The sequence below is a fragment of the Quercus robur genome, chromosome 5 (genome assembly GCF_932294415.1).
Source record: "Quercus robur chromosome 5, dhQueRobu3.1, whole genome shotgun sequence".
Classification (NCBI taxonomy): domain Eukaryota; kingdom Viridiplantae; phylum Streptophyta; class Magnoliopsida; order Fagales; family Fagaceae; genus Quercus; species Quercus robur.
In genome coordinates, this window is record NC_065538.1 from 13,309,376 (window position 1) to 13,327,679 (window position 18,304).

Here is an 18,304-nt window from a genome sequence, read left to right on the forward strand (position 1 = left end):
AAGGCTTTGTTACAGGTTTGGTCCCCCTGTTGCTATGGTGTTTCTTTCTTTTATTCTTCCCTTCAAAACTTATCAGAGGATAATCGTAGGTTGTCAAGTCCTCGGGTTTTAACCTCAGCCCCTTGTATAGGTCGGGGTACATGATCTCGACAGCACTGCCTTGATCTACTAACACTCTCTTCACATCATACCCCACTATCCTGAGTTTGACCACCAAAGCATCGCCATAGGGTTAGATGGTTCCGATCTTATCCCCGTTCGAGAAGCGCAGAACCGATCGAATTTCTATTCTGGCTCTTTTTGGCTCCAAATTGTTGCTCTCAGCGGGTAACCGAGGTATAAACATCACTCTGGAGGGACAAGAACCGATCCTACTGTGAGCAGCGAAGATGACATTGATCGTTCCCAAAGGCAATCTTAAAGAATCACCCCTCTTGGGTTCTGAATTTGTCTGGCCCTCCTGGCCACTGGAATGGTGCAACAGCTGCTTCAATTTTCCCTCTAGGACCAGCTGGTTCAAATGGTCCCACAAATTCCTGTAATCCTCCGTAGTGTGCCCCTGGTCCTGATGATACTGGCAATAAAGGTTCTGGTTGCGCCTTAGGGGATTTCTAGCCATCTTGTTCGACCATTTGAAGAACGGTTCGTTCTTAATCTTCTCCAGAACCTGGTGCACCGGTTCTCGAAACACTGCATTGACCGCCTGAGTATTGGTAGATCCTAGCTGACCAGCAAAATCTCTTTGTGGCCAGTTGTTATTTTATCGGTCTGACCTGAAATCCCTCATCTCCTGAGGGATAACCTTATCTTTTCCTTTTCCTTGTTGCTGGTCCTCTTCGACCCTTTATACTTATCAATCCTATCCATGAGTTGGCACACACTGGTGACAGGCCTCCCTGTCAAATACTTCCTTAAGCCGTGCTTGGTTGGGAGACCGACCTTGAATGTACTGATGGCTATGTCTTCAAAGTCGCCGTCAATTTCATTGTACATCTCCCAGTACCTATCCGAGTAAATTTTCAAGGTCTCTCCATCTCTCATACTTAGGATAATAGGGAGGATAGGGGCCGAGGAACTCTACTGCAGGTGATAAATCAAGAACCAAACGCCTGGGTGAGCTCCTTGAAGGAGCTTATGGAATCGAGCTTCAGGCTGTCGAACCATCTCATTGCTACGGGTCTTAAGTTGGATGGGAAAACCTTGCACATCAGGGCTTCGTCTCTGGAATGGACAGCTATTCTCTGATTGAAGTGGCTCACATAATCAACAGGGTTTGTCTTGCCGTTATACATGGTAAAAGCGGGCTGAGTGAACCGTGGAGGGAGTTTTGCTCCCTCAATTCTGTGCGTGAAAGGCGACCTGAAGATTTGATCCAACGCCTTGCCCATAGCGTCGTTTCCCACACGTTTACGAGGTGGGCTCTTATGCCTACGTTTGTGGTGGTGCTCCTCTTCGTAAGAGAAAGACTCGCTGGGTGGGGTCCTTAACCTTCGTCTGTAGCTAGCATCCTCTTCACCGTCAGAAGAGGCGTCCAGGCTGGAGAGGCTCACCTTCGCTGTGCATAGCGCAGCTTTCTCTTCAGCTGGTCGACTTCCAGTTGCAGTGCTCTGGTATTCTCCTCCTAAAAGAGATGGCTCTTTCCCTGTGATTGACTTCTACCAGTCCGGGCACTGTACACACTCCCCTCCCGATCTCTTCTCCGCTCGAGGTTGACAAAAGGATTTTGACGTTGGGATCCTATGGACTTTGCCTGTCGTGGACTTGAACCTACCACGGTTGAACGTTGCATTCACTATTGCCCAAGTATTCTTTCCCACAAACAGCGCCAATTATAAGGACCTGATTTAGGCTCCTAGCCCAATGGGTATATAGACTTAAGCCGAAAAAAAAACCTAAAACAATAAATTTGTAGAAAATGGGTTTGAAAACTGGGCTTTAGTTAATCAAATAATATAGCAATAGATTTTGATGATAAAGAGAAAAAGATAACAAAAGTTTACTAAGGAAAAACGTCCTTGGATTCGTCCGAGGAGACTGATTCTTAAATATTTCTCTTAAAACTTTACTACAAGTCTGGTTCGAGGTTGCTATGGTGTTTTTCTCTTTTCTTCTTCAATCCTTTTCTCATGGAGGGTCTCTCCCATTATATAGCCCCCTTTGGGTCATCTTAATCCTACACTTGTTGATCATCTGAACCCTTACTTGAGTACCTGTCCTATCAGACACCCTCTTTGGCTTTCTGTGAGTTGCGTTAACCAAGGTAGCACTGTTCAGAGGTGTTCTCCACATAAATGCAGCCAGAAAAGTAGCTGTAGTTCATTTAATGCGATAGTAACAGCTTTCCCTTAGATATTTTTGAGTTTCCTTCCTTCTCGCATGTTCATGAGACACGTCCCTATCACTGAAGCTTCTTGGAGGGTTACCCTAATTGCTGGAATACATACTTAGGCTGCATTCATCATATCCGAGGAGGAGCTCCTCCTCAGACCACCTTCCATTTGTTCCTCACTTATGAGACTTTAATTGAGAACCCCTAATAACTATTTTGCTCCTCCTCGGACATATAATGTCCTCGAACAAAACCTAAGACCCAATATATGATCTTGGGCCCTTACCCCTACAATATATATAAATATATATATATATATATATATTATCATTATTTCAAGACACTGGTAAATTTCTTTTTTATGCAGACAAGATTCGGTTCTATATTTTTTATATTAAGTGATACAAAGATTTTACTAATTAAGTTTATTGAAATCCATAATTTAAAACATTTTCTAATCAAGGTTATAGAAACCAACACAGTTTGGTGCATTTGGTGGCCTTAAACAAAAACTGAATTGAGACATTTTATGTATTTAAATGATTTTTTAATATATTGCAATGCTACTATATAGATTTTATTTTCTTATTTTAGATGCAAAATTACTAATTAACCACGTAGAAAAAAAAAATTGTTGAGAAAGTCTATAAACACAAAAAACTTGACAAAACTTTTCACACCTGTTAATGTAGCAGATTGATAGTATTAAGTAAAAATGTAATATTAGTAGTTGACCTAGATGAGAACTAGTAAAAGTTTGTCAACTCAACTGTTGTGAAAAATGTTGTGAAATTTTTTGTGTATTGCTTTATATATATATAAGTGTTTTATTCACAACATTTTTACAACAAATCTTAGGTGTTAAGTTATTACGAATTCTAATTTGAACCCACCATTAAAATTGCTTTTTTTGCCCACTAATAACAACTAGTAATAACCTGAAACTTAAAATTTGTTGTGAAAAATATTGTGGACGTAGCATTTTTCTTTCTATTTTTCTTGTTTTTCATTTGATAAAAAATATTATTTTATTCATTGGCTAATATTTGAGTTTAACTAATACTATTATAATGAAAAAAATAACCATATAAGTTAAAATTTAGGGGCCTTAAGCAACTACCTCATTCGCTATACCACATAGCACATCTAGATTGCCTAAACCTTGACTGAGTTGTTAAGGTAGGGTTTGTTATACCAAAAAAAAAAGAAGGAACAAATTTGGTAAGATTGGGTTCCCACATTTTAGTCATGATCAATAAAAGAATACATAAATAAGTTCAACCTAAATCAAGCGCTTGGGGCTTTTTCCTTTTTCCCTTCAAGTCTCCAACTCTGTGAAAGAATTCACCGTTCTTCTCATTTCTCATATATATATATATATATATATATATATGGGAGAGTTATTTTTTAATTAGTCAAGTAAAGTACACAAGGATGCCAAATTGTCAAAGCATAAACCAAGTACTATAGGTGGCTCTTTTGTAACTTCAATAGGCTCGAATTATTTGTATGCAATTCGGCTGAGTCGTTGACATTTACTTCTATATAAATAAAACTAGATTGGGGTTGCACACTTGTACTTGTGGTACAAAATCAAGTTTATAATTTGTTTATAACATAAAGGAATTGCATGAATCGTTTGTTCTTTAAAGTGCCTAATTTTGGTTTTCCTTCTTAATTTGCTAATATATGAAAGACAAAGTCCTTAATTTGCTAATATATGAAAGACAAAGTAATTACTTTGTCTTTCATATATTAGCAAATTAAGAAGGAAAACCAAAATTAGGCACTTTAAAGAACAAACGATTCATGCAATTCCTTATAATACACAATACAAAATCAAGTATATAATTTGTTTATAACACAAACCAAATGCATGAATCGTTTGTTCTTTAAAGTGCCTAATTTTTTTTCCCTGCTTAATTTGATAATATATGAAAGACAAAGTAATACACAATACCTTCTCAAAAATAAATAAATAAGTAATAATATTGTATACTAAAATAATGTATCTGTTTGTCTTTCTTTATAATTATACTAAATTTAATATTTTGGTTTCTAAAAAAATTTAAATTATCCTTTAATTTTTTTAACTTGAGATTAAACATTTAACAATAAGAGAAACTTCCAAACATCTACTAGCACCCTTCATTTATTAAGACAAAAAGATAGGGTTTAGCTTCGCTATTAATAAAAAAGAAGGGGCAACTAAAATTTGAAACTTGAAAACTAAAAAGTGGTTTTCAATAACATAAAAACATTTATATAGATTTTACTTATATAAAAAAATAGTATTTTTATAATTTAATAATTACAGTAAAATAAAGATTTGAATATTGAACATTTCTGTTAGAAAAGCTTGAATTACACTACTTTTGACATGACTATTTATTTCTATACTTATGATGTGTTGATATATGAAATTTCAATTAAAATACTTTTTTTTTTAAGGGTTCAAATCAAAAGATTTTATCACTTCCTAGGTTTGTCAATTTGTTAAGCATACCTGTGAACTGAAAACTACTACTATTTTCAAGGAAAAAAAAAATCTTTCCTTTCTTTCTTTTTTTTTTAATAATTCTTCTTCCATCGTAGAAATTGGATGCAAAAAGCCATCACATGCAAGGCACGTTCCATCCAAACCAGTGACAAGATATGTTATACAGGGACTGAATCAGGATTCAAACTTAGGAGGGGCCGAAGTTCTTTGTTCAAAGATTTTAAAAAATTGGAATATCAATATTAAAGGTTGACAAAGTTGCATATTAGCATTAATTTATTAATTATTATTTGTATATTTTCTTTTTTTTTAAATTAATAATAGGATTTTATAATCAAGAGTTTTGCAAGTCAATTGACACGTCTTAATATTTTCAAGGTCTAACTAATGTGTGAATGAAGTGATCAATATGTGGCATAGGAGCTGTCTCTATGACTACGAGTGTGGTGTCATTTGAGAGGGGCATAGAGCTCTCAAGTGAGAGGGAGAAATTGGGTAAAGGTTATTGGGTTTTTGTAATTTTTTTTTTGTTAGGATTTGTAATTGATTTGTTGTTATTGTTTTTGCTTAGACCGGATTTATGATTTGTCAAAAGATTTTCTTATTATCTAGATATGTGCATTTTTTTATAGATTTTTCTTGTTATCTATTTGTTGGATTTCTTGGGTCAGTTTGTAAATCTTTTGGGAAGGGGGGCCAAGTATATAAATTTAAGAGCCAGAATTAAAATTCTTTTTGTTAATATACATATTAGTATTTTTTTTTTTTTTTTCAAAGGTTGGGGGCCATGGCCCCCCTCTGCCCTTGAGTAGTTCCGTCCCTGATATTATATATTTATTACACTGCAAGATTCACCTCTTCATCATCAAACAACCATTGCATTTCAAACAGTTCTGAAAGTAGAATAACCAAATGCTGATTAAATAACTTTCTGAATTATAGGCTTTGTTGAAGCATTCAACTAAAGCTCTATAACCATTAATAATCCATGGTTTTGTAATTACATAATCCAAACACAAAAAGACAGAATCAAGGAAAAAAATCAAATTTTTATGGAATAATAATCATATACATTTCTTAAGATTAGAGCCCCTTCAGGCTTCATCTCCTTTGGACTCTTCACCACAGACGCAAGCTATTGCGCGAGCGAAATTGTGAATTGCTACCACATTATTTAACTTGTCTTGCTTGACCTGAAATAGCCCAAAAGATCTTCCAAGTTTTTGTTGCAAATTATTGTCACTTCCAACCCCATTGCAAACAATCAACCAACCCATCATTTCTTCAAGGTTAAATTACCTACTTGATACTCACCTTTGACTTTTGTTTCAAAATCATCCTTAGAATCAAACTTTTTTTTAAAAAAAAAAAAAGATTTTATCATCATTTGATGGATGGAAAATACTGATCTAACAAATATTTTTCGTGAAACGGAGATCACTCCGATGATTTTCCATCCATTATATGACAATTCATATCCTTTCAAAACATTTTTGTATGTATAAGGACCATTTGAAATAGAGTAAATATTGGGTACCAAATAATAATTTAACCTGTCTTCAATACGAATGCTGAAATGCACAACATAAAGCCTTCAACCAATTAAGAATCCAGAAGAAATCCTTGATCTTCATGATGATGGAAACATATAATCCATGACATATCCTTCAACTGCTGCTACGTGAGCTTCCAAATTTATCACTAACCTGCCGGGCATACGCCACGACAGCCTTAGCCCACCTCCTGATCTCAGCCTTCAACTTGTAGGAGTCCATCTCTTTAAGTGTCTTTCCTGGTTCTACTGAAACCTCCATGAAAGAGAAGCAGCGATCATAGCGTCCACGCTTTGCAGCTTCAACGTTGTTTAGAGACAAACTCTTCTTTACCGACATGGTTTTGGAGCTTCTTTGGCTGCTGCTCAATTTGCAGCCTAAATACTATGAATGTAGTTTTAGGAAGACATTGCACAAATATATAGTAGATGATTAAAACAAGGAAGAAACATGAGTATTCTAATGCGTGTGCGCTACAAACACATTGACTTGACTTTTCAATATTCCTTAGCAAGATTCTTTTTATATACGCATATGCAGGTACATAAATTTTAACAATCCATCATTTTATTTCAACTACAATGATAGTCAATGGGGAAAAAAATATATTTTTATTTTGCTAAAGCCAATATTAATTTTTTAAGACTAGTGCAGTAAAAAATATTCTGGTGTAAAGGGGGATTAATGAAGTATTCAACAAAGACTTTTATTTTTCTTGGTCATAAACTTTGTCCTTTTATAAGACACCAGAATAATGTTCAACATATGTTTTTTTAGGTCCCATACTTGCTCGCTAAGTCTAGAATTTTTTTGTAGTCTAACCAATAATTGACCGAGTAATTAATTGTCGTTCACAAATTCTCTTTCTATATGATTTTTTTTTTTTTTTTTTATATAACTCTTTTTATATGATTGGTATCTCATTTGGGTCCTGTTGGTACAAAAAAGTTACGTAGGATTTAACAGATTAAGATAGGGGTAAGGGTAACCCAATAGTACGATGAAGTTTGATAGTGTTTTAGCAATAATAACATGCTGAAAAGATGTCTAATTTCCTAAATAAATAATCTAATAGAAAATGCTGCACAACTATCTTTATAATAGTTAGAAAATCTCCAGCAAATTCATCAAATTTTTGTACTATTTAGAAAATGAACAATGACTTTTACCTATATCTACCCACTTTTTCAAATACACTTTCTAACAAATTTTCTATCATATTCTTTATCTCATTTAAATATTATTTCTTCATTCATTATTTATTCTTTTTATAACTACACATCTTCCAACATTTTTTTTATTCAACACCTGATTATTATAAAAATCAAATAAAATAAAAAATTGAAGAATGAAAAATAGCCCATCAGACTTAATGAGCTACTGTTCATGAGCCAAAAAAATTTTTAAGTATAGAGAATCCATTGAAGTGGCTTTTTTTGATCTCTTTCTCTATTATAGAGAATATTTTGCTTTTGTATAGACCATTGGAGATGCTCTTAAGATAATAAGTAGATAGGTGCACAATAAAAATAATATTAGTTATAAGATTATGTCAAAATCACAACTTAACATCCTAACAAATTATGGATTATTAACATGCTTTCTTATTTTATTTAAATTATTGTACCTTTTTTTTATAGGAAAATAGTAGGAAGGTGGGATTTGAAGTTTATATCCACATCGTTTAATCAAAAAACTTTTCCCAGGAAAAAAAAAAATTATTGTTCCGATTAAAATGCAAGGAAAAAGTTCTATTATTTGTTTTAAATTATATATTAATTCATACCTAATCTTCTTCTACCATATAACTTTGTTGTCTGTTTTTTTCACTAACCATTCTCTGTTTTATCATTTTATTTAACATGTGTTTTTTGAGAGATTATTTAACATAACTCTGGTAATACTACTGACGATTTGATGGTTATTGGGGTAGGAAAGTTCTCCACAACCTCCTCTTAACTTATCTCAAAAAGTTAGAAGATTCGTACGCTATCAAAGATCAAAATAATTGGGCTACCATTGAACACGGCTTAATTTGGCAAAATTCCATGGGCTTAAGAGGCCATAACAAACCAGAGAAAGTATACTACCCAAATTAAAAATAACAAAATATCAATTATCTCCAAATCGTCTTCTTTTCTTTTCTTTTTTTCCTGAATGACCTCAAGCGAAGTTTTAATATTGAAAAAGGAAATAATATTCCCACAATATTTTTACAATAAATTATAAATGACAAATTGTTACTAGTTATTATTATTAGGTTAAAAAAGTAATCTCAATACTAAATTTAAATTTAAACTAATAACAATTAACTACCTGTCATTTATTGTAAAAATATTGTAAAAATGTTATAACAATGACACTTCTCTTCTCTTTAATATTTTAGAAATCCCATATTCATTTACAATAACCACTGTATTCAACTTTTTCCTTTTTCCCATATTTTTTTAAATCAAATTACGCAATCATCTATAGTAGACTAAAATTTCCAAGAATTATCATATGCTTTTAAATTCATCACGTACCCCAATCCTAAAACAAAAGGCAGGCATAATTTATATCTTTTTCTTTTTCATTTCGCCATTCTGCAATTAAGAGCAAAAACACATTCCTAGTGGCAGTTTTGTGATAACTTGGACAAGTAAGCTTGAGTTCAAAATTCAACTACCCAAAAAATAACCATATAATAATTCAAAATAATTAAGTAAAAAGCCAAACTACATCTCTTTGGAAATTAAGAAAAAAAAATGGCATCCCAAGAAACAGAAGTCAACGCAAAATGGAGATCAAAACAAGAGAATCCAGATACCCAAATGCTACCAGTAATGAAAACTACATGAGAGGCAGCACAATACAATTTATCAAACCCTCTGACTCACTTCCTACCAGGAGTCCTCACAGCCTGCCTATTCCTCTTCTTGGCACCGGATTTTGTAACTTTGAGGCTCCTGTGAACAGCACTCAACCTAGCAAGAGCGGCCTTCTTTAGATCTGGCCTGTAGTAATTATCTCCCACCTGCAATGGGTTAAACAGTGATTTTTAAGAACATAATCTAGCATTAAAAATTACAGCATGGATAAATGCTTCAAAAGACAATGCTTTTGATAATTCAAAGCTATAACAGGGAAAAGAGGATTTGAATCCTAAATGTCTCTATTGAAAACACCAGAAGGAGCTAATTGAGCTACAAGATTCTTTCTGCTTCAAAAAAGACAATGCTAGGAGAGTATAATATAAATTACAAGCTCACCAAATTTCTTAAAAATACCATAAGGAACATGACAACCAATAGCAGCCTACCTACATCACACTAATATATACTATGGACAAGATACCATTCAATTTGTTCATCCAACAAAACAATATACAGCTCACTAAAAAATGGTTTATACAGTTGAAGCTCAGAAGCCAAGCGTAACAAGAGTATTTCATTGAAAAAACCATAAAGTATGGTCTTCTTACATGTTAGAGGCTCATCACTGCAGAAAAAAGAAATATATTTTGGAAACTTTGGTAATCTAACAGGAATGATGCGAATTACATATTATGACCAAAAATATTTCTTAAGTGATAAAATATGTGGACATTCCCATAAATGACAGGACCTAACTTGTAAAATTACCTGGTTTGCCACTGCATTAGCCATCCTGCGGAACTCCTTTTTCATGACAGACTTGTGAAGCAAAGCTGCAGGCTTGTTGTGTTTCTTGGTCTTGGTTGTAGCAAGCAACACAGATTGATCTTTGCCCACAGGTTGGATGGTCACTGTTTTCTTGTTTGCCAAACCTGACACATAAAAATCAAAAAGTAAATTTCATACTACAAATAATAACCCAAATTACTCCAAACCCAAAAATATGGAAGGCTTAAGTCCTGCTAAGAAACACAAGAGAAGACAATTTCACAAATTCCCTATAGACTTTGCAAAACAAAACAACAAAATTAAGATAACGAGAAAAGGCTCAGATATTTAATAGCATTTTTCAATAACACAACTTAAAAATAACACTTTAGGAGTCCATAGGCAAAACATAGGGTATCTTTGGTTCCACACCAGAGAGAAAAAAGATTTTGTTCTTTTTTGAACTCCAGGAAGACAATTATTCTCAGATAACAGACACCAAACAAGTCCACAGTTTCCCAAAACACATTGCAACAACATATTTTATAAATGAAGTATACGTATATGTATATATTGATGAGTGAGTTTCAGCCCCAAAGAAAGGGGGAAGGGGAGATTCAAACTAATGACTGCCACTTCATGTGGTATAGTCCCCAGCCAATTGCAGTATCATTGAGGTTTTCCAACTAATAGAATTATAAGAGCACACACACATTTTCTAATCAAATATCAAAGTAAACATCAAAATGTTAAAGAAGGGTTTTTAATCCAGAATATAGACAGCAGAAAAAGTAAACTTGAAAGATGTAGATTAAAACATCATTTACTGATACTTTTCACCTCTATTCTATGTCACAAAAAATCCATTATAATTTGATCTAACAAACCCACTTCCTCAAACCATGTGTTTACTTTTCTTTCCCTCTATATTCTCCACCATGAACATGAAATTCAATATTAGTCATCTTCTCCAACATGATAATTTCTATTCAGACAATCATATTCTTAAATACTTAAAATAAATGGTTCTTTCCAAGATTTTGTGCATCTCCTTAGGTCAAATCCTTGAAAACCGCACAAAACAACTATAATACGCACTATTCTCCTCCCATTACCTCAGAGACCATACATGAACCCCTCAAAATAAAACAAAACAATAATAAATAAAAAAACTGTACTATTCGTTTTATCTGCACCTAGATTAGAAAGCTAACAACGAAAAATTAAACCTTCAGTGTCAGATTATCTCAAAGACAATCCAAACCAATTTCCAAAATCTGAACATTTATTTCTCTTCATTTCCACACAAACCACCCTAAACATGCACTGTTCTCCTCCCATTTCCTCAAGAAACCAGACAATGTAATCCCTCAAAGCCAAACGACAAGAAATCAAACAGTCATTACCTCGCAATCGAATAATCTCCAAACCAAACAAAACCCCAAATCAAAAACACTACTTTATCTTCATTTTCACACAAAACCCCTAAAACAACGAAATGCTTTCCTCAAAAATGAATCATTGCAACCCCTCAAGACCAAACAACACTACTAAATAAAAAGCTTCAATTCCTTTATCTTTAGCTAAATTTCTCAGAAACCTAACAACAACAAAATTGAACTTTAAAATTCAAATCATTTCAACACCAAAAAAAAAAATCTTTAACACTCTGTTCTCTTCCCATTTCCTCAAACCCAAACTAAACTATATAACAGCAGCTAGAACACCTGAAATAAAAATTTTCCAACATTATCCAGAACCCAATCTTCCATTCATTTACCTAGATTCGTTAACAAGAACAATGACAACCAAGCCTTAGTCCCAAAAAGTAAACTATCAAAGAAATCAAACAACATTAAATCACATTGTCATAAGCTCACAATCAAATAATCTACAAACGAAACAAAATCCCCAAATCAAAAACACCCCTTTCCCTTCATTTTCCCACAAAACAAAAACTCCAAAATAACCCATTGTTCTCCTCCCATTTCCTCAAAACCCAAAAAACTTTCCCAACACTATTCAAAACCCAACCACACCTTAGTCCCAAAACCATGCAATAAAAAATCAACCTGTCATAACCTCACAATCAAATCAAAAATAATTCCCAAATCAAAAACACCCCTTTCCCTACATTTTCCCACTGTTCCCAATCCATTTCCTCAAAAACCCCAAACAAACACACAGCAACAACAACTTAAAACAAAACTAATTCCAACACTAATCAGAACCATATAACTTGCAAAAACTTTCTCGTGAACCAAACAGAATAATAGAGAGAGAGTGAGACCAGAGTGCTTGTAGGAGTTGAGGTTGTAGAGATTGTTAGGCTCCTTGCTGAACTGAACGCTGGCGGTTCCGTTCCCAAACTCCTTCACCAGAAACGAGTTGTTCTTCTTCACTATCTCCCATATCAATTGCCCTGGTACTGCTGCCATCCTTGTCCTGCACCTCACCACACAAGATCCAAACTCAATTTCCAAAACCCAAACAAACAAACACAAAATGCACAGAGAGAGAGAGAGAGAGAGAAACCTGCTAGGGTTTTTGATCTGCTTCGCGAAGAAGATGGTGGGAGATTTGGGAGAGGTTGGGTTTATGTTGCTATTTATATTCAAACCCTAATTTTTGTTTTTCTTTTTGTTTGGACCGGAGGGGTACGCTTCTTTGTCTTATATTACGCCTGTGTCCTTTACTTTCTACGACGAGAATTGGAATTTGCAACGACCACATGTTCCGTTTCGTCGTAATAAGAAACTTTTTTTTTTTTTTTTTTGTAAAAACAAGCAAAAATATCATGTTTGCAACATAATTCCAAATGTGTGAAATTCAAAATTATTTCAAATTAAATCTTATAATTTGATTATTTTAGATCAAATCTTAGACTTTTTAGGTTTTATTATTTGAGTTTTAATTGAAATGTTTAAATTGATATGAGTTAAAATATAGGATTTGATTTACACTAATAAACATATAATGTTTGATTTATTAAAGCTTAAATTTTAAAGTTTAAATTTAAATTAATTAGACTTTAGGATTTAATTTGGAATCAACCTCTAGACAGCAAATTTGGGGAAAAGCCTAATTATTGATAACCTTTGGAACATGTATTGGTTTGCGATAAACTAGTGTTTCATATATAGAACAGATGGATTAAACCATTGATCATCGACTTATTCATTGCACTTAGAGAGCATGATATTCTCTTTGTTTAGGGTTTACTAGGTTATGCCAAAGGGTGTTGTGGTAATGCTACAGTTTGGAGCATGATCCTTCATTATATCATGTGGGGTATTTGGTGAGAACAAAATGCTTAGATACTTGAGTGTTGTGAAAGATTGAGTAATAACTTAACTTTCAAAATCGAATTTAGAGTTTAACCATGGACTTTTGGGTTTGGTTTGAAGTTTTAATTTATGTTTAAATGTTCAAATTGATATGTTTTAAAAAGTACAAAGTTTAATTTGAAACTAACAAAATTTTATGATTTAGTTTACAAGAGTCTTAAAATTCATCAAAATAGATCAAACTAAATATGTGTCTGAGGGTTGTTTTTCGAATTGCCACTCGTCATGAATTGATTGGCCTTCTTTATTGATCATGATTTAGTTCAAGGAGTTGAATTCATTGTTGGGGATATTACACAAAATAATAATGGAAGAACAAGATTAACACAAAAGACAAACATAAAATAGATAACTTGGAGGCAGTATATCGTTTTCCTTAGACAATATTTGCCTCCCATACTATTGTTACTAAAAGGTTATCGCAAATTTGTCATCAGGATACAACCAAGATGTTGGGTTTTACAAATAGTAATTCTAGAGAATAATCACAAGATTTCTTGTGTTTCTCTCTAATTTACTATTTTGTGAACATAAGCCACTATTTATACTCATAGGGTTATATTACATCAAAAGGCACATATGGAGAGTTAAAATGTTTCATAAAACCGTTCACAAGACTTGAAACCTCTTCAAACTCTCTAAACAGTCACCAAAAAATTCTACAGAAAAAATCCTGATTTTCGATTTTTAATCAGTCAAATTCTCTTTTCGATCAATCAAACAGGAATCAAGCAGCGATCAAGACATCCAGAAACTCCAAGATTTTTTCTTTACCATTTCGATCGATCGAGCCAAAGTTTCGACCAATCGAAAATGCTTAACTTTGAATTTTCACTTAGAAAATTCCAGAACTTGAATTTTTACTTTATGAAACAATATTCTCCAAACTCAAATATCATTATTACAACCTATCCATATATATATATATATATATACAACATTCACCACTATCATCTACATGGTTGGAGAAAAAGGTTAGCTATGCATCTTCGTGTATCACAACAATTCACAAAGTCTTCAAAACAAAAGAATATGGCAAGCTTGCAAGATTGAAACAAATTATGATGTTAGCTCTAGAACAAAGGATATTTATAGTTAGTGTAGTGAAGGGAAAAGGTTTATTTTATGTTTGGTATACTCATAAACTTATGAAAGTTCTTAAAGGTTTGTTTTTGAATGTATGGTGATACCTAAATGCAAATGCAATTTTATAAATCTCTTTGAGTGGCTTCAAGTTTGTTGGTCTTTATGTTTACTGACTCCTCCCCTTTATAGATTTATTGGTGTCACTAAAAAAATATATGTTGAATGAGGGGAAAATATATTGTATTTGTCATTTTGTTGGACATGTTAGCAATTGCTGAGCATTTTACACTAAAAAAGAGGGTAAATGTTGTTGATTTTTAAGTATAATGTAGCTACTTGGCCAAAGGCAACAAAAAATGTTTTTGTAAGAGGGAACTAGTATGTAACCCGACTGTAGTAGTGTTAATAATGTTAGTTTGGGCATAAAACATATAGGATATTAGTTCAACCAGAACATTTGAAGGTACTAAAATTGTTTTTTCTTACAATTTTCATGATATTGGTTATGCCAAGTTTCTCATTACATTGCTATTATGCATATAATTTTGAAAATCACGATTGGACACTACATATACAGTATCAATTCATAATCTTTGTCCATGAAATTCTACTAAATACAACACAAAATAAAAGAATAAATCGGTCCAATAGTATCTCCTAAATTGAATGGGGATAGGTGCATAGAATCGTTCAGCTTAATTACAATTTGTTACATTTAAAATCCTGACATACAAAATATATTAATAGAAATAATATAAAAAATATGCTAATTAGTTTAGAGAAAAAATAACTGCAAAAATCTAAACAATTTAATTTGTATGGAAAGCCAACAGAACATTTGTAGTAGTGTTAATGATGTTAGTTTGGGCATAAAACATATAGGATATTAGTTCAACAAGAACATTTGAAGGTACTAAAATTGTTTTTTCTTACAATTTTCATGATATTGGTTATGCCAAGTTTCTCATTACATTGTTATTATGTATATAATTTTGAAAATCACGATTGGACACTACATATACAGTATCAATTCATAATCATTGTCCATGAAATTCTACTAAATACAACACAAAATAAAAGAATAAATCGGTCCAATAGTATCTCCTAAATTGAATGGGGATAGGTGCATAGAATCGTTCAGCTTAATTACAATTTGTTACATTTAAAATCCTGACATACAAAATATATTAATAGAAATAATATAAAAAATATGCTAATTAGTTTAGAGAAAAAATAACTGCAAAAATCTAAACAATTTAATTTGTATAGAAAGCCAACAGAAGCAAAAGTCAATTTTGAATCTAATTAAATTCTCTCTCTCTCTCTCATATATATATATATATATATATATATATATTGAACTCCTCGTTTTTTATACTGAATTAACTCACTTTGCACAAAAATTTAAAAAGACATGTGATCCAAAATTAAACTCTAATTGAATTCTAATTTTTACATTGAATTAACTAATTTGGTACAAAAAATTTAAATTAAATAAAACATGTAGTGCAAAATGTGCGTGAGTTACTAGGAGGCTGTTTGGTTTGTCAACTGAAAACATAGTGTTCAGTGTTTAAACACTGAACACTAGTGTCCAAAATTTGAAACAATATGTTTGGTGATAGTGTTTAAAATAGGGTTGTCTGAAAATAGTTGCTGAAAAACCTCTGTTTGAAACATATGTTTTGAAACATACTCGGGCCACATTTTAAACAATGAAATTGCGTTTCTGATGGCACAACGGTAATAAAAACCAAATTCAGTTTTCACTGTGCCGGACCCACTGATCACCTCCCTTGACAAACCCACCATACCTCCAGCAAGTTCCCATGGCAGACCCATCGTCGGCAACACTTCAGACAGAGTGACCACAAACCCATCTTCCTTTTCTTTGATTTAATTTATTCTTTAGTTTTTTTTTTTTTTTTTCTCAACAACACACAGAATACCACAAACCAGCAATCACAACCCTCAAAAACACCAATTACAACCTACAAGATCTCAACAACACAAATTGGAACACACAAATACACAACTCACAGATAGTCACGGCAGAAATTTTGTTTTCAATTCTTCCTCTCCACCGCCAAAATGCTTCTTCCTGGATCGGTCTCACAGAAAATCGGTCACGCGAAGAGGCAAATCGGTCTCGCGAAGAGGCAAATCGGTGAAGAGGCAAATCGGTCTCGCGGCAAATGAAGATTTAAAGAAAGAAAGAAAGAAACGGAAAAGAAATAAAGAAGAAGAAGAAGAAGAAGCAGAGGGAAGAACTACGCCTGAAGATCGGTGAACGGAGCTGTGTAATCTCGGGCTGAAGGTGCTGATCGGCGGAGAGCTCCGACGAACGTAAAGCCCAGCCGTGGATCTTCTTTGGCGTCGATGGAGATGAGGACGTGCGTGGGTTTGGGTTTTTCGTTTTCTGCTCTGAGGGAAGACTGAAGACTGAAGAGAAAGGGATAAAGACAGAAGAAAAGCAATAAAGAAGGGATAAAAAACGGAATAAAAAATTATTATTTAATACGTTGTCAGCTTTTTTTATCAAACAAAACATATATACCAAACACATATTTTACATTTTTTGAACACTGAAAAACATTGTTTAAACAATGATACCAAACACATTTTTTTGTTTTATTCACACTAAAAACACGTTGTTCAACAACACTTTTTAAACCACAATTTTCACATCTTTTTAAACAACAATTTTTAAAAACTACAACCAAACGGGCCCCTAGCTTCACACATTGCACTTAGGATGTGCTCAATGGCTCCTCTTGTGCCCTAAGCCCATCAGAGAGACATTAGACAAGCCCAAGACTTCTGAGAAAACGACTCTCTTACCCTCCAATCCACATCTCCCAATTATTCCTTTTGTTGGGTACTACCTTTCACGTATGGGCTTGGTCCACACAGTAAAAGCAAACGTGAAGAGTGACTTGTATGTTGGCCCAGCTGAAGCTTCTTTTGCTGATTGGTACTGGGCTTGTGGGTCCAGGCTGGTGTTGATTTAGGCAGGTGCAGTGGCCAAATCTTAAGTGGGCCCATCTTGAGTTAATTTCATAAGCCGAATTTCACGATCTTCATCCATGACTTGAGCCTGATTTTGATGACAGATGGGACTTTGTAGGCCTTGTGGGCCTTGTAGTTACTTGACTTCTTTGGGCGAAAATGACCCACTACCACTATTTAGCAAAAAAAATTAACAATTTACTACTATTTTAGAAATATATAGAGATTTACCATATTTTTGAAACTCGAATTTGCCGTGAAACTCAAATTCCAAAAATTCAAATTTTTGAAAAAATATACTTCAAATTTTTTGGAAAAATTTTTATGGTACTCGAGTTACAATGAAAAACTCGATTTCACCAAATTTGAATACCCAAAAAATAATAGATCCCTACATATTTCTGAAATAGTGGTAGATTACAACATAGTTAGCAAAAATGTGCTATTTGACTATTTTCGCCTTACTTCTTTTGTCAAAATTGCCCTTAATAGTAATCCATATGTAAAATGTAACCCGTCTCCTTCTCTTGAAATCAATTGAAACGAAAAAAAAAATGCTATTTCTATAACATTTTCACAAAAAATTCTTAGTGACAGATTATTACAGATTCTTACTAGTAGACAAAAAAGTAATTATAATTGGTTTAAATTAAAACTAATAATAACTTGTCACCTAAGAATTGTTATAAAAGTAATGTAAAACAATAAACAGAACACCTTGTGGAGACCTTTTCACGTTTAAAGTTTAAATGCAATTGAAAAGACAAAATGCAATTGCAAAGACAAAAGTAGGGCAGTAAGCAACAATCACCAACAGGATCCATGTGTGAAGGACTGTCGGCAATGGTCAAGTTTGG

At 33.3% G+C, this 18,304-nt stretch overlaps 2 protein-coding genes and 1 non-coding gene across 3 annotated transcripts; all 3 read right to left on the reverse strand.

Moving 5' to 3' along the window:
* Positions 1 to 232: 232 nt before the first annotated feature.
* Positions 233 to 1,041, reverse strand: LOC126727825 (uncharacterized). The gene is made up of 2 exons (XM_050433735.1): positions 880 to 1,041; positions 233 to 724 (listed from the first exon to the last, which is right to left on the reverse strand). The coding sequence occupies exons 1-2, from the start codon at positions 1,039 to 1,041 to the stop codon at positions 233 to 235; spliced, it is 654 nt and encodes a 217-aa protein (XP_050289692.1).
* Positions 1,042 to 9,029: 7,988 nt separating this feature from the next.
* LOC126725199 (60S ribosomal protein L28-2-like) lies at positions 9,030 to 12,687 on the reverse strand. Its single transcript, XM_050429767.1, has 4 exons — positions 12,541 to 12,687; positions 12,296 to 12,450; positions 10,006 to 10,169; positions 9,030 to 9,398 (listed from the first exon to the last, which is right to left on the reverse strand). The coding sequence occupies exons 2-4, from the start codon at positions 12,441 to 12,443 to the stop codon at positions 9,258 to 9,260; spliced, it is 453 nt and encodes a 150-aa protein (XP_050285724.1). The 5' UTR covers positions 12,444 to 12,450; positions 12,541 to 12,687; the 3' UTR covers positions 9,030 to 9,257.
* On the reverse strand, positions 9,780 to 9,869 carry LOC126732010 (small nucleolar RNA R24). The gene has a single exon (XR_007659202.1). It is a non-coding gene; the product is annotated as a small nucleolar RNA R24 (small nucleolar RNA).
* Positions 12,688 to 18,304: the final 5,617 nt, after the last annotated feature.

Coding starts and splice junctions, on each gene's coding strand:
- LOC126727825 (XM_050433735.1), bottom strand. CDS start 1,041: ATGAGAGATGGAGAGACCTTGAAAATTTACTCGGATAGGTACTGGGAG. Junction 725..879: donor CAGGGAGGCCTGTCACCAGT/GTGTGCCAACTC, acceptor TTTGCTGGTCAG/CTAGGATCTACCAATACTCA.
- LOC126725199 (XM_050429767.1), bottom strand. CDS start 12,443: ATGGCAGCAGTACCAGGGCAATTGATATGGGAGATAGTGAAGAAGAAC. Junction 10,170..12,295: donor CAACTCCTACAAGCACTCTG/GTCTCACTCTCT, acceptor TTTATGTGTCAG/GTTTGGCAAACAAGAAAACA. Junction 9,399..10,005: donor CTAATGCAGTGGCAAACCAG/GTAATTTTACAA, acceptor AACCCATTGCAG/GTGGGAGATAATTACTACAG.